At 39.5% G+C, this 12,016-nt stretch overlaps 1 protein-coding gene across 2 annotated transcripts in view; it reads right to left on the bottom strand.

Annotated features, from left to right (window-relative positions):
• DYRK1A (dual specificity tyrosine phosphorylation regulated kinase 1A) overlaps positions 1-12,016 on the bottom strand; it is an 833,667-nt gene that overhangs the window by 445,397 nt on the left and 376,254 nt on the right. For both annotated transcript variants that reach the window (XR_008401316.1, XM_053705933.1), the window contains exons 7-9: positions 5,759-5,906; positions 4,932-5,218; positions 4,186-4,332 (exon numbers count right to left, since the gene is read on the bottom strand). Coding sequence is in view for 1 of the 2 variants with exons in the window: in XM_053705933.1 (XP_053561908.1) it covers positions 4,186-4,332; positions 4,932-5,218; positions 5,759-5,906 (582 nt within the window). In the remaining variant the exon portion in view is untranslated. The remainder of the gene's footprint in view (positions 1-4,185; positions 4,333-4,931; positions 5,219-5,758; positions 5,907-12,016) is intronic.

Raw genomic sequence — 12,016 nt, forward strand, 5'->3', positions numbered from 1 at the left:
GGAAAATGACAGCTTCCAGCATTACATCGTCTTGTTAGAATGTGTCATACCTCAAGCAGCAAGAGACTGCACACTGTTCCCCCAACTGAAGTTAATTGCTCTCAACAGTCCTGTGTGGAACAGCCATGGATTTTAGTTACGGTTGCTAAAATCATTTTCCTCATACAAACAGAAATCTTCATCTCTTTTCTGTTTCTGAGTAAATAGTACATACCAGCACTATTTCAAAATAACAAACTCTTGATTGAATAATAAAAACTACAGTTAAACACTAAAAAACTCTAAGCCATCTCCGTGGAGATGTTGCCTGTACAACGGCAAAGAGAATGACTGGGGTAGGCGGAGCCTAGGAGGGATCATGTGACCAGCTTTGCTGGGCTCTTTGCCATTTCCTGTTGGGGAAGAGAATATCCCACAAGTAAGGATGACGCCGTGGACCGGACACACCTATGTTGGAGAAATGGGCAAATGGGATGATGTCCATAGCTGCAACCATCAGACCGATTACCTCCATAAATTGAGCCACTGACGGCCGAGGAGAGGACTGAAGCGCTAGACAAGAATTGAAAATCTTTAAATTTCCTGACTTCTGTCAGAAATATCTTCATTGATAAGGAATCTATTATGGTTCCCAAGAAAACTACCCATTTGTAGTTGGAACCAATGATTTTTTTTTCCTTGAAAAATCTTAATCTGCCCCCTACCAGCTGAGCTGGAATGAGGGCCGCACCTTCATGAGGATTTGGGGGCTGGCTTTGTTTTCTTAAAATGTCTTCCAATGTGAAGAAGGTTTCCAATTGGAAACAGATTCCTTGGAGGAAGGATTAGGTTTCTGTTCCTTATTTTGTCGAAAGGAACGAAAACGGTTAGAAGCTTTAGATTTACCCTTAAGTCTTTTATCCTGAGGCAAAAAAACTCCCTTCCCTCCAGTGACAGTTGAAATAAGCGAATCCAACTGAGAACCAAATAACTAATTACCTTGGAAAGAAAGAGATAGCAATCTAGACATAGAAGTCATGTCAGCATTCCAAGATTTAAGCCACAAAGCTCTTCTAGCTAAAATAGCTAAAGACATAGATTTAACATAAATTTTGATATAAAAAATGGCATCACAAATAAAATGATTAGCATGTTGAAGCAAGCGAACAATGCTAGACAAATCAGAATCCATTTCTTGTTGCGCTACATTTTCCAACCAAAAAGTTGATGCAGCTGCAACATCAGTCAAAGAAATTGCAGGCCTGTGAAGATAACCCAAATACAAATAGGCTTTCCTTGGATAAGATTTAAGTTTCCTATCTAAAGGATCTTTAAAAGAAGTACTGTCTTCCATAGGAATAGTAGTACGTTTAGCAAGAGTAGAGATAGCCACATCAACTTTGGGGATCTTTTCCCAAAACTCCAAAGTAACTGCTGGCAAAGGAAACAATTTTTTAAACCTTGAAGAAGGAATAAAAGATGTACCAGGCCTATTCCATTCCTTAGAAATCATATCAGAAATAGCATCAGGAAATGGAAAAACCTCTGGAGTAACCACAGGAGATTTATAAACAGAATTTAAACATTTACTAGATTTAATATCAAAAGGACTCATTTCCACAATATCCAGTGTAATCAACACTTCTTTTAACAAAGAACGAATATACTCCATTTTAAATAAATAAGTAGATTTGTCAGTGTCAATATCTGAGGAAGGATCTTCTGAATCAGATAGATCCTCATCAGAGGAGGATAATTCAGTATGTTGTCGGTCATTTGAAATTTTATCAACTTTATGAAAAGTTTTAAAAGACCTTTTACGTTTATTAGAAGGCGGGATAGCAGACAAAGCTTTCTGAATAGAATCAGCAATAAATTATTTTAATTCACAGGTATATCTTGTACATTAGATGTTAAAGGAACAGCAGCAGGCAATGTACTATTACTGATGGACACATTATCTGCATGTAAAAGTTTATCATAACAACTATTACAAACCACAGCTGGAGATATAATCTCCACAAGTTTACAACAAATGCACTTAGCTTTGGTAGAACTGTTATCAGGCAGCAGGGTTCCAACAGTGATTTCTGAGACAGGATCAGATTGAGACATCTTGCAAATGTAAGAGAAAAAAACAACATATAAAGCAAAATTATCAATTTCCTTATATGGCAGTTTCAGGAATGGGAAAAAAATGCAAACAGCATAGCCGTCTGATAGAGAAAAAAGGCAAGAGGCATATAGGAATGGCATTAAATGAAAATATTTGGCGCCAAGTATGACGCACAACACAAACAGGAAAAAAAAAAAATTGGCGCTAGCAACATCCGGAAATGACACACTTGCGACATTGAAGACGCAACCTTGTGAAAGGACTCGGTGTCAACTACGTCACCGGAAATGACGAATTTGCGTCATCGAACGTAACTTCACGCCAAAAAAATCTTGCGCCAAAAATTACGCAATATACTTTGGCATTTTGCGCCCTCGCGAGCCTAATTCTGCCCGCGAATTTAAAAATGACAGTCAATTGAAAAAAAGACTATACCCCCGGTAAGAAATAAATTTACCTAAAAAAATGCATTTCCCAGATATGAAACTGACAGTCTGCAAAAGGAAATATACTGAAAACATGAATCATGGCAAATATGAGAATACATATATTTAGAACTTTATATAAATACATAAAGTGCCAAACAATAGCTGAGAGTGTCTTAAGTAATGAAAACATACTTACCAAAAGAAACCCATCCACAAATAGCAGATAGCCAAACCAGTACTGAAACGGATATCAGTAGAGGTAATGGAATATGAGAGTATATCGTTGATCTGAAAAGGGAGGTAGGAGATGAATCTCTACGACCGATAACAGAGAATCTATGAAATAGATCTCCCGTGAGGAAAACCATTGCATTCAATAGGCGATACTCCCTTCACATCCCTCTGTCATTCACTGTACTCTGAGAGGAATCGGGCTTCAAAATGCTGAGAAGTGCATATGAAATGTAGAAATCTTAGCACAAACTTACTTCACCACCTCCATAGGAGGCAAAGTTTGTAAAACTGAATTGTGGGTGTGGTGAGGGGTGTATTTATAGGCATTTTGACGCTTGGGAAACTTTGCCCCTACCGGTAGGATTGTATATCCCATACGTCACTAGCTCACGGACTCTTGCCAATTACATGAAAGAATTAATGTTAATTTGTTTTAAAAATATTTAGAATTGGTTGACATGTTATTTTATAGCAACACAACAGAAATATCTTGTAAATACAAGGAGTTGACTGTCTCTTTAAAGGGACAGTCTACCATAGAATTGTTATTGTTTTAAAAGATAGATAATCCCTTTATTACCCATTCCCCAGTTTTGCATAACCAACACAGTTATACTAATATACTTTTTATCTCTGTGATTACCTTGTATCTAGGAACATTCTTCCAGCCCCCTGATCACATGACTGACTTTTTATTATCTATTCTCTTAAATTTGGCATTGTTTGGTGCTAAATCTTAAATAACCCCCTGTGCCTGAACACAGTGTTATCTATATGGCCCACGTGTACTTTCTGTCTCTTTGTGTTGAAGAGATTTAAAAAGCCTGTGATTAGAGGCAGCCCTCAAAGGCTTAGAAATTAGCATATGAGCCTACCTATGTTTTGTTTAAACTAAGAATACCAAGAGAAAAAAGCAAATTTGATGATAAAATTAAATTGGAAAGTTGATTTAAAATTAAAAGTCCTATCTGAATAATGAAAGTTTCATTTATACTAGACTGTCCCTTTAATATTAACTTCCACGTTCTTTAAAAAGAAATTGGTGCACTGGCTACAAATCCTTAAAAATAATTCAGGGAAGAGACAATTTAAATCAATAGATTTGACAAGACTGAGACCATTCATCAGAACCTGTCATTAAAAGGGACATAAAACTGTACCCAACAGTGGTTTTCAATTAGAAAGAAATTGTACAACATACCTATTTTCATTGGCAAAAATCATTTTGTAAAAAAAGTTATCACTGTGTGTATTTTTATAACTGTTGGGTATGCAAAATTGTGGAATAGGTAATAAAAGGGATCATCTATCTTTTTAAACAAATATTTAGTCGACTGCCCCTTTAAGAAAATAAATAGTAAAATAATTTCTTCTTCAAAAACAAAACAAATATTAAATAAAAGACAAGAAAATAAGAGGTCTCTATACCTCATTGGCTCCACTGAAAAGAGGCTCTCCAGTGTGCATTTCTACTAAAATGCAACCAAGGGACCACATGTCAATAGCAAGATCATAAGGCATTCCCAGTAAGACCTCTGGAGACCGATAAAATCGACTCTGAATATATTGGTATATCTGTATTGGGAAAAACAAAAACAAAAAAGAAACACAGAAAAAATAGTATAAAATGTCACCTGCATAAAAAATTATCTCACACATACACATTTGTTAAAATACTGCACTGCTCCCCCCTATATCTCAGACCTGGTCTCCAGATACTCTCCCTCCCGTCCCCTTCACTCTGCTCATGACCTCCTACTCTCCTCCTCTCGTTACCTCATCACACTCCCGTTTACAGGACTTCTCCAGACTGGCTCCTATCTTGTGGAACTCTCTGCCTCGCTCCACAAGACTCTCCCCTAGTTTTGAAAACTTCAAGTGCTCCCTAAAGACTCTACTGTTCAGGGATGCATACAACCTATGCTAACCTAACTTTATACCAGTTCCACTGCTCTATTGCTATCCCCTGAACCCCCTTAACATGTAAGCCTAAGAGTCCAGCTGTTTGTAGATCACCTTCTTAAGAGCTGACTACAACAGTGCAACTCTTGGCAGGGCCTTCTACCTATTTGATCCCTATAATTATTTTGTTGTACTACCCCTTTGTTTATAGCGCTGCAAAATCTGTTGGCGCTCTACAAATAACCGATAATAATAATAAAAAATTAACTTACCCTCTGGCCTAATTGACATGAACTTCCAAAGTCAACAATCTTAATTGCGCTTCTTTTAGGATTACAAAGTAAGATATTCTCAGGCTTTAGGTCACAGTGAATGATACTAAGTTCTGGAGTTGCCAAAAACAGCAATGCAGTGCACATCTGCTGTGCAAACTTTCGTGTCAGGTTGAGAGAAACACCACGAAAATTGGTGTTACGCAGTAAATCATAGAGGTTGTAGGACAGCATTTCAAACACTAAACAGAGGTGATTCCGGAACATGAAGTGACGTTTTAAATGCACTGGAGAGGAAAAAATAGAAAAACACAGTGATATTATTAAATGATAAAAAAATTGTAGAAACGTTGGTTAGATAACTTCTTTTTTATCAGCCCCTGGTAAAAGTATTCTTGGGTGCGGGTACTTGTGCCATAAGTAAGGGGCACAAAAAAAGGAACTTGCCAAAAAGAAATAAACCGTTTAAAAAGTGTATGGAATGACACAACATAGAGAGGTGGTATCATTTCCCTCGTTGCATACTGAAATTTGTCTTTTTTTTTTTACATTGTCTGGGGTTTTCTTTTGTTTTGTTACTAGTTAATGAAAAGGCTAAACCACTTCAGAAGCTTACAGATTAGACAGCATTTCCATTTGAAGAGGAAAAGATCATTATGAGACAAAGATATCCAATAAATACTAGGCCACAGTAGAAATAAACATCCCAAGCTTTCTACCTAATTGGACCCATATTAAACTACTTATGTGGCTAAAATTGTAAACTAAAAGAACTAAGTGGCTGATAAAAGCAAATAGATAATAAAAAGAAAATGTTGCATGTATACCAATATAGTACTTCATCTCTGTGTCATGTTTGTTCATCAGCTCAAGAAGCCGTACTTCAATTTGGGCTTGATTTAGGAAAGCTTTCTTGTTCTTTATAATTTTAATTGCCACCCACTCCTGCTCCACGCGGTCATATGCCTTTACAACCTGCAAGATAGAAAAAGAGAAAATTGTGATGTTACTTAATAGTAACATTAACAAACGTGAGTCAGTGACAGACAGAATTGTCCACTGGAAATAACATAAAAGTATGAAATACTAAACTATGAAATTATAACCCTACACTATAATCTACTTATATATTTCATTAAAAAAGACATGGCTTAATTGAGATAGATATACCTCAGAGATATTGCGGGTTCATACAAATTTTTTTGGTTTCCCAGTGCATAGAAAAATTATGTTTACACTATACTGTAGTTAATTAAAGGGCCATAATACCCAAATGTTGAAACACTTGAAAGTGATGCAGCATAGCTGTAAAAAGCTGACGAGAAAATATCTCCTAAACATCTCTATGTAAAAAAGAAAGATATTTTACCTCAAAAGTTCCTCAGTAGCCACCTCCCATTGTAAAGGATTTCTAAGCAGCATTTTAGTATGTCTGTCCTGGGACAGCTTAGGGGATGAGCCTCGTGAACTCTCATATTATTTCACCAATCAGGTAAAGGAAGCTTACTATGAAATCTCATGAGAGTTAAGTCAAATCTCATGAGATCACAGTAAGAGTTCATGACCTCAGCACTGCTGATGCCGATTGGCTGCTGTTCATTTCTTCATTTTTTATTTTATTTTTTTTTAACTGCAGCTGGGCAGCAGCTGAGTATAACTTTTTACACAGAACTTACTTTGCTGAGCTGAGGAGATTGTAAGGTAAAATATCTTCCTTTTTTATATAGAGATGCTCAGGTGATATTTTCCTGTCAGCGTTTTACAGTTATACTGCATCAGTTTCAAGTGATTTAGCATATGAGTATTATGTCCCTTTAAGTGTGCAATAGCATTATGTCTAAAAAAAACAAATGTAGCTACCTAAATTAAAAAAATGCTAACCATTATCTGAGCCTTCAGCGAGTTATAATCTTTTTGCTATATCTGCCACAAAGTTCTGTGAACCCTGACTTGTTCACAGTTTGTTTGATTGAGAGCTTGCATTTGTATGGCTGTATTAGGGACCAAGGTTTTGGAAGAGACCTTGACGTGGTTCCTGGGCTTATCCCATTTGGCCAGATGCAGTAACTAACTCTTCCAGTTTTGCTTTTAATCTTAGCTGAGAGCTTGTAAGCGAGTGCTGGACTTTCTCAGTGTGTGTGTGTGTGTGTGTGTGCGTGTGTATATATGTATGTATGTATATATGTATGTGTGTGTGTATGTGTATATATGTGTGTGTGTGTGTGTGTATATATGTGTGTGTGCGTGTGTATGTGCGTGTATGTATATATATATATATATATATATATATATATATATATATATATATATATATATATATACACATACACACACACACATACTGTATATACACAAATATACAAAGTATATCTAATGATTTTTATGTGAAATCCACTAATAAAGTCTATAGGGATTTAGGGATTTATGAAGGAAAATCATTTCATAAGCTTATCTTGATTGACTCCAAGTAGATACAAAACCAACAAGTGACCATGTGCTTCTGGGTGTGCATAAACAAGTAATAATTAATCGTTTCTGCAGTGTCTAATCACATCAACATGTAATTATAAAACTTACCATAGCGACAATGTTCCAAAAGAAACAGATCGCACACATGTATTACTAGATTTTGAAACAGTCATTGTTTACATATTAGACAGTAAATCTACACAAGGTTTTAGAATGTTTTGCTAAAATTAGGTATAAATGAAAACTTGTATAATTAGGATTGATTTCTCTGCTATTTAGATTCTGGTTTTGAACATGTGAACGCCAGCTGCCACTGAAGCTGCCACTGAATGTGACAAATAAAAAGCTTGTGCAAAAACTATTCACAATCAAATCATATATTTGAACCTAAGGTGTTCATATATATGCTATATGGATTGTGTGAATGCATAAAATAATCTCCATTGTTCTCCCTAGGACGAATTTAATGGGCACACCACCCAGCAGATTTAAGGGCTACCCAGCTAAGATTTAAACCAATAGTAAAGCCACAATTAGCCAATATTAAATTATTTCAATGTTTTTGCACAATTTTTTTTTTTAGCAGTGAATGAGTTTATGTTCAATTATGCAATTAAATTGTGCTTTGGATAGCTTAAAGGGACACTAAACGCAATTTTTTGCTTTAATGATTCAGACAGAGCATGCAATTTTAACCCCTTAATGACCGAGGACGTGCAGGGTACGTCCTCAGAAAAAAGGCAGTTAATGCCTGAGAACGTACCCTGCACGTCCTCGGTGTGGAAAGCAGCTGGAAGCGATCCTGCTCGCTTCCAGCTGCTTTCCGGTTATTGCAGTGATGCCTCGATATGGAGGCATCCTGCAATAACCTTCTACGGCCATCGATGGCCGGTATCGTTGGTGGGTGGGAGCCGGTGTGGGAGGTGTGTGGTGGCCATCGATGGCCCTGGTCATGTGGAGGGGGGCGGGATCGTGGGCGGGGGAGTCCGGGGGCGCGCGCACGTGCACGAGGGGGCGGGCGCGTGCACGGGGAGGGAGCGGGTGGGAACCGCTACACTACAGAAAAATGTGTCCCAAAACAAAATAAAAGTGGGACCTAGAATGTAAAAAAAAAACCTTAGGTGTCATTTAGGTGGTGAGGGTTTGTCCGTGGGGGGGGGGGGGGGAAGCTACACTACAGAAAAAAAATAAAAAATAAACAAACATTTGTTTGTGTGCAAACTGGGTACTGGCAGACAGCTGCCAGTACCCAAGATGGCCCCCAATAAGGCAGAGGGGGAGGCTTAGAGAGCTGTTTTGGGGGGGGGATCAGGGAGGTTGGGGGCTAAGGGGGGATCCTAAACACAGCATATGTAAATATGCTTTTTTTTTCCTTAAAAAAAAAAACAAACAAAAAAAAAACCTTATTTTAGTACTGGCAGACTTTCTGCCAGTACTTAAGATGGCGGGGACAATTGTGGGGTGGGGGAGGGAAGGGAGCTGTTTGGGAGGGATCAGGGGGTGGGATGTGTCAGGTGGGAGGCTGATATCTACACTAAAGCTAAAATTAACCCTGCAAGCTCCCTACAAACTACCTAATTAACTCCTTCACTGCTAGCCATAACACACGTGTGATGCGCAGCAGCATTTAGCGACTTTCTAATTACCAAAAAGCAACGCCAAAGTCATATATGTCTGCTATTTCTGAACAAAGGACATCCCAGAGAAGCATTTACAACCATTTGTGCCATAATTGCACAAGCTGTTTGTAAATAATTTCAGTGAGAAACCTAAAATTGTGAAAAAACATAATTTATGCTTACCTGATAAATTCCTTTCTTCTGTAGTGTGATCAGTCCACGGGTCATCATTACTTCTGGGATATTACTCCTCCCCAACAGGAAGTGCAAGAGGATTCACCCAGCAGAGCTGCATATAGCTCCTCCCCTCTACGTCACTCCCAGTCATTCGACCAAGGACCAACGAGAAAGGAGAAGCCAAGGGTGTAGTGGTGACTGGAGTATAACTTAAAAAATATTTACCTGCCTTAAAAACAGGGCGGGCCGTGGACTGATCACACTACAGAAGAAAGGAATTTATCAGGTAAGCATAAATTATGTTTTCTTCTGTTAAGTGTGATCAGTCCACGGGTCATCATTACTTCTGGGATACCAATACCAAAGCAAAAGTACACGGATGACGGGAGGGATAGGCAGGCTCTTTATACAGAAGGAACCACTGCCTGAAGAACCTTTCTCCCAAAAATAGCCTCCGAGGAAGCAAAAGTGTCAAATTTGAAAAATTTGGAAAAAGTATGAAGCGAAGACCAAGTTGCAGCCTTGCAAATCTGCTCAACAGAGGCCTCATTCTTGAAGGCCCAAGTGGAAGCCACAGCTCTAGTAGAATGAGCTGTAATTCTTTCAGGAGGCTGCTGTCCAGCAGTCTCATAAGCTTAACGAATTATGCTACGAAGCCAAAAAGAAAGAGAGGTAGCAGAAGCCTTTTGACCTCTCCTCTGACCAGAGTAAACGACAAACAGAGAAGACGTTTGTCGAAATTCCTTAGTTGCCTGTAAGTAAAATTTTAGAGCACGGACTACGTCCAGGTTGTGCAGTAGACGTTCCTTCTTCGAAGAAGGATTTGGGCACAAAGAAGGAACAACAATCTCTTGATTGATATTCCTGTTAGTGACTACCTTAGGTAAGAAGCCAGGTTTAGTACGCAGAACTACCTTATCCGAATGAAAAATCAAATAAGGAGAATCACAATGTAAGGCTGATAATTCAGAGACTCTTCGAGCCGAGGAAATAGCCATTAAAAATAGAACTTTCCAAGATAACAACTTTATATCAATGGAATGAAGGGGTTCAAACGGAACGCCCTGTAAAACATTAAGAACAAGGTTTAAACTCCATGGTGGAGCAACAGTTTTAAACACAGGCTTAATCCTGGCCAAAGCCTGACAAAAAGCCTGGACGTCAGGAACTTCTGACAGACGTTTGTGTAACAGAATGGACAGAGCTGAGATCTGTCCCTTTAAAGAACTAGCAGATAAACCCTTTTCTAAACCTTCTTGTAGAAAAGACAATATCCTAGGAATCCTAACCTTACTCCAAGAGTAACCTTTGGATTCACACCAATATAGGTATTTACGCCATATCTTATGGTAAATCCTTCTGGTAACAGGCTTCCTAGCCTGTATTAAGGTATCAATAACTGACTCAGAAAACCCACGTCTTGATAAAATCAAGCGTTCAATTTCCAAGCAGTCAGCTTCAGAGAAGTTAGATTTTGATGTTTGAAAGGACCCTGTATCAGAAGGTCCTGTTTCAGAGGTAGAGACCAAGGTGGACAGGATGACATGTCCACTAGGTCTGCATACCAAGTCCTGCGTGGCCATGCAGGTGCTATTAGAATCACTGATGCTCTCTCCTGTTTGATTCTGGCAATCAATCGAGGAAGCATCGGGAAGGGTGGAAACACGTAAGCCATCCTGAAATCCCAAGGTGCTGTCAGGGCATCTATCAGGGCTGCTCCTGGATCCCTGGATCTGGACCCGTAACGAGGAAGCTTGGCGTTCTGTCGAGACGCCATGAGATCTATCTCTGGTTTGCCCCAACGTCGAAGTATTTGGGCAAAGACCTCCGGATGAAGTTCCCACTCCCCCGGATGAAAAGTCTGACGACTTAAGAAATCCGCCTCCCAGTTCTCCACTCCCGGGATGTGGATTGCTGACAGGTGGCAAGAGTGAGACTCTGCCCAGCGAATTATCTTTGATACTTCCATCATTGCTAGGGAGCTTCTTGTCCCTCCCTGATGGTTGATGTAAGCTACAGTCGTGATGTTGTCCGACTGAAACCTGATGAACCCCCGAGTTGTCAACTGGGGCCAAGCCAGGAGTGCATTGAGAACTGCTCTCAATTCCAGAATGTTTATTGGCAGGAGACTCTCCTCCTGACTCCATTGTCCCTGAGCCTTCAGAGAATTCCAGACGGCACCCCAACCTAGAAGGCTGGCGTCTGTTGTTACAATTGTCCAGTCTGGTCTGCTGAATGGCATCCCCCTGGACAGATGTGGCCGAGAAAGCCACCATAGAAGAGAATTTCTGGTCTCTTGATCCAGATTCAGAGAAGGGGACAAGTCTGAGTAATCCCCATTCCACTGACTTAGCATGCACAGTTGCAGTGGTCTGAGGTGTAAGCGTGCAAAGGGTACTATGTCCATTGCCGCTACCATTAAGCCGATTACCTCCATGCATTGAGCCACTGACGGGTGTTGAATGGAATGAAGGGCGCGGCAAGCACTTTGAAGTCTTGTTAGCCTGTCCTCTGTCAGGTAAATCTTCATTTCTACAGAATCTATAAGAGTCCCCAGGAAGGGAACTCTTGTGAGTGGAACGAGTGAACTTTTCTTTTCGTTCACCTTCCATCCATGTGACCTTAGAAATGCCAGTACTAACTCTGTATGAAACTTGGCAGTTTGAAAGCTTGAAGCTTGTATCAGAATGTCGTCTAGGTATGGAGCTACCGAGATTCCCCGCGGTCTTAGTACCGCCAGAAGAGCACCCAGAACCTTTGTGAAGATTCTTGGAGCTGTAGCCAATCCGAATGGAAGAGCCACAAACTGGTAATGCCTGT

This window comes from Bombina bombina, chromosome 3 (genome assembly GCF_027579735.1).
Source record: "Bombina bombina isolate aBomBom1 chromosome 3, aBomBom1.pri, whole genome shotgun sequence".
Classification (NCBI taxonomy): domain Eukaryota; kingdom Metazoa; phylum Chordata; class Amphibia; order Anura; family Bombinatoridae; genus Bombina; species Bombina bombina.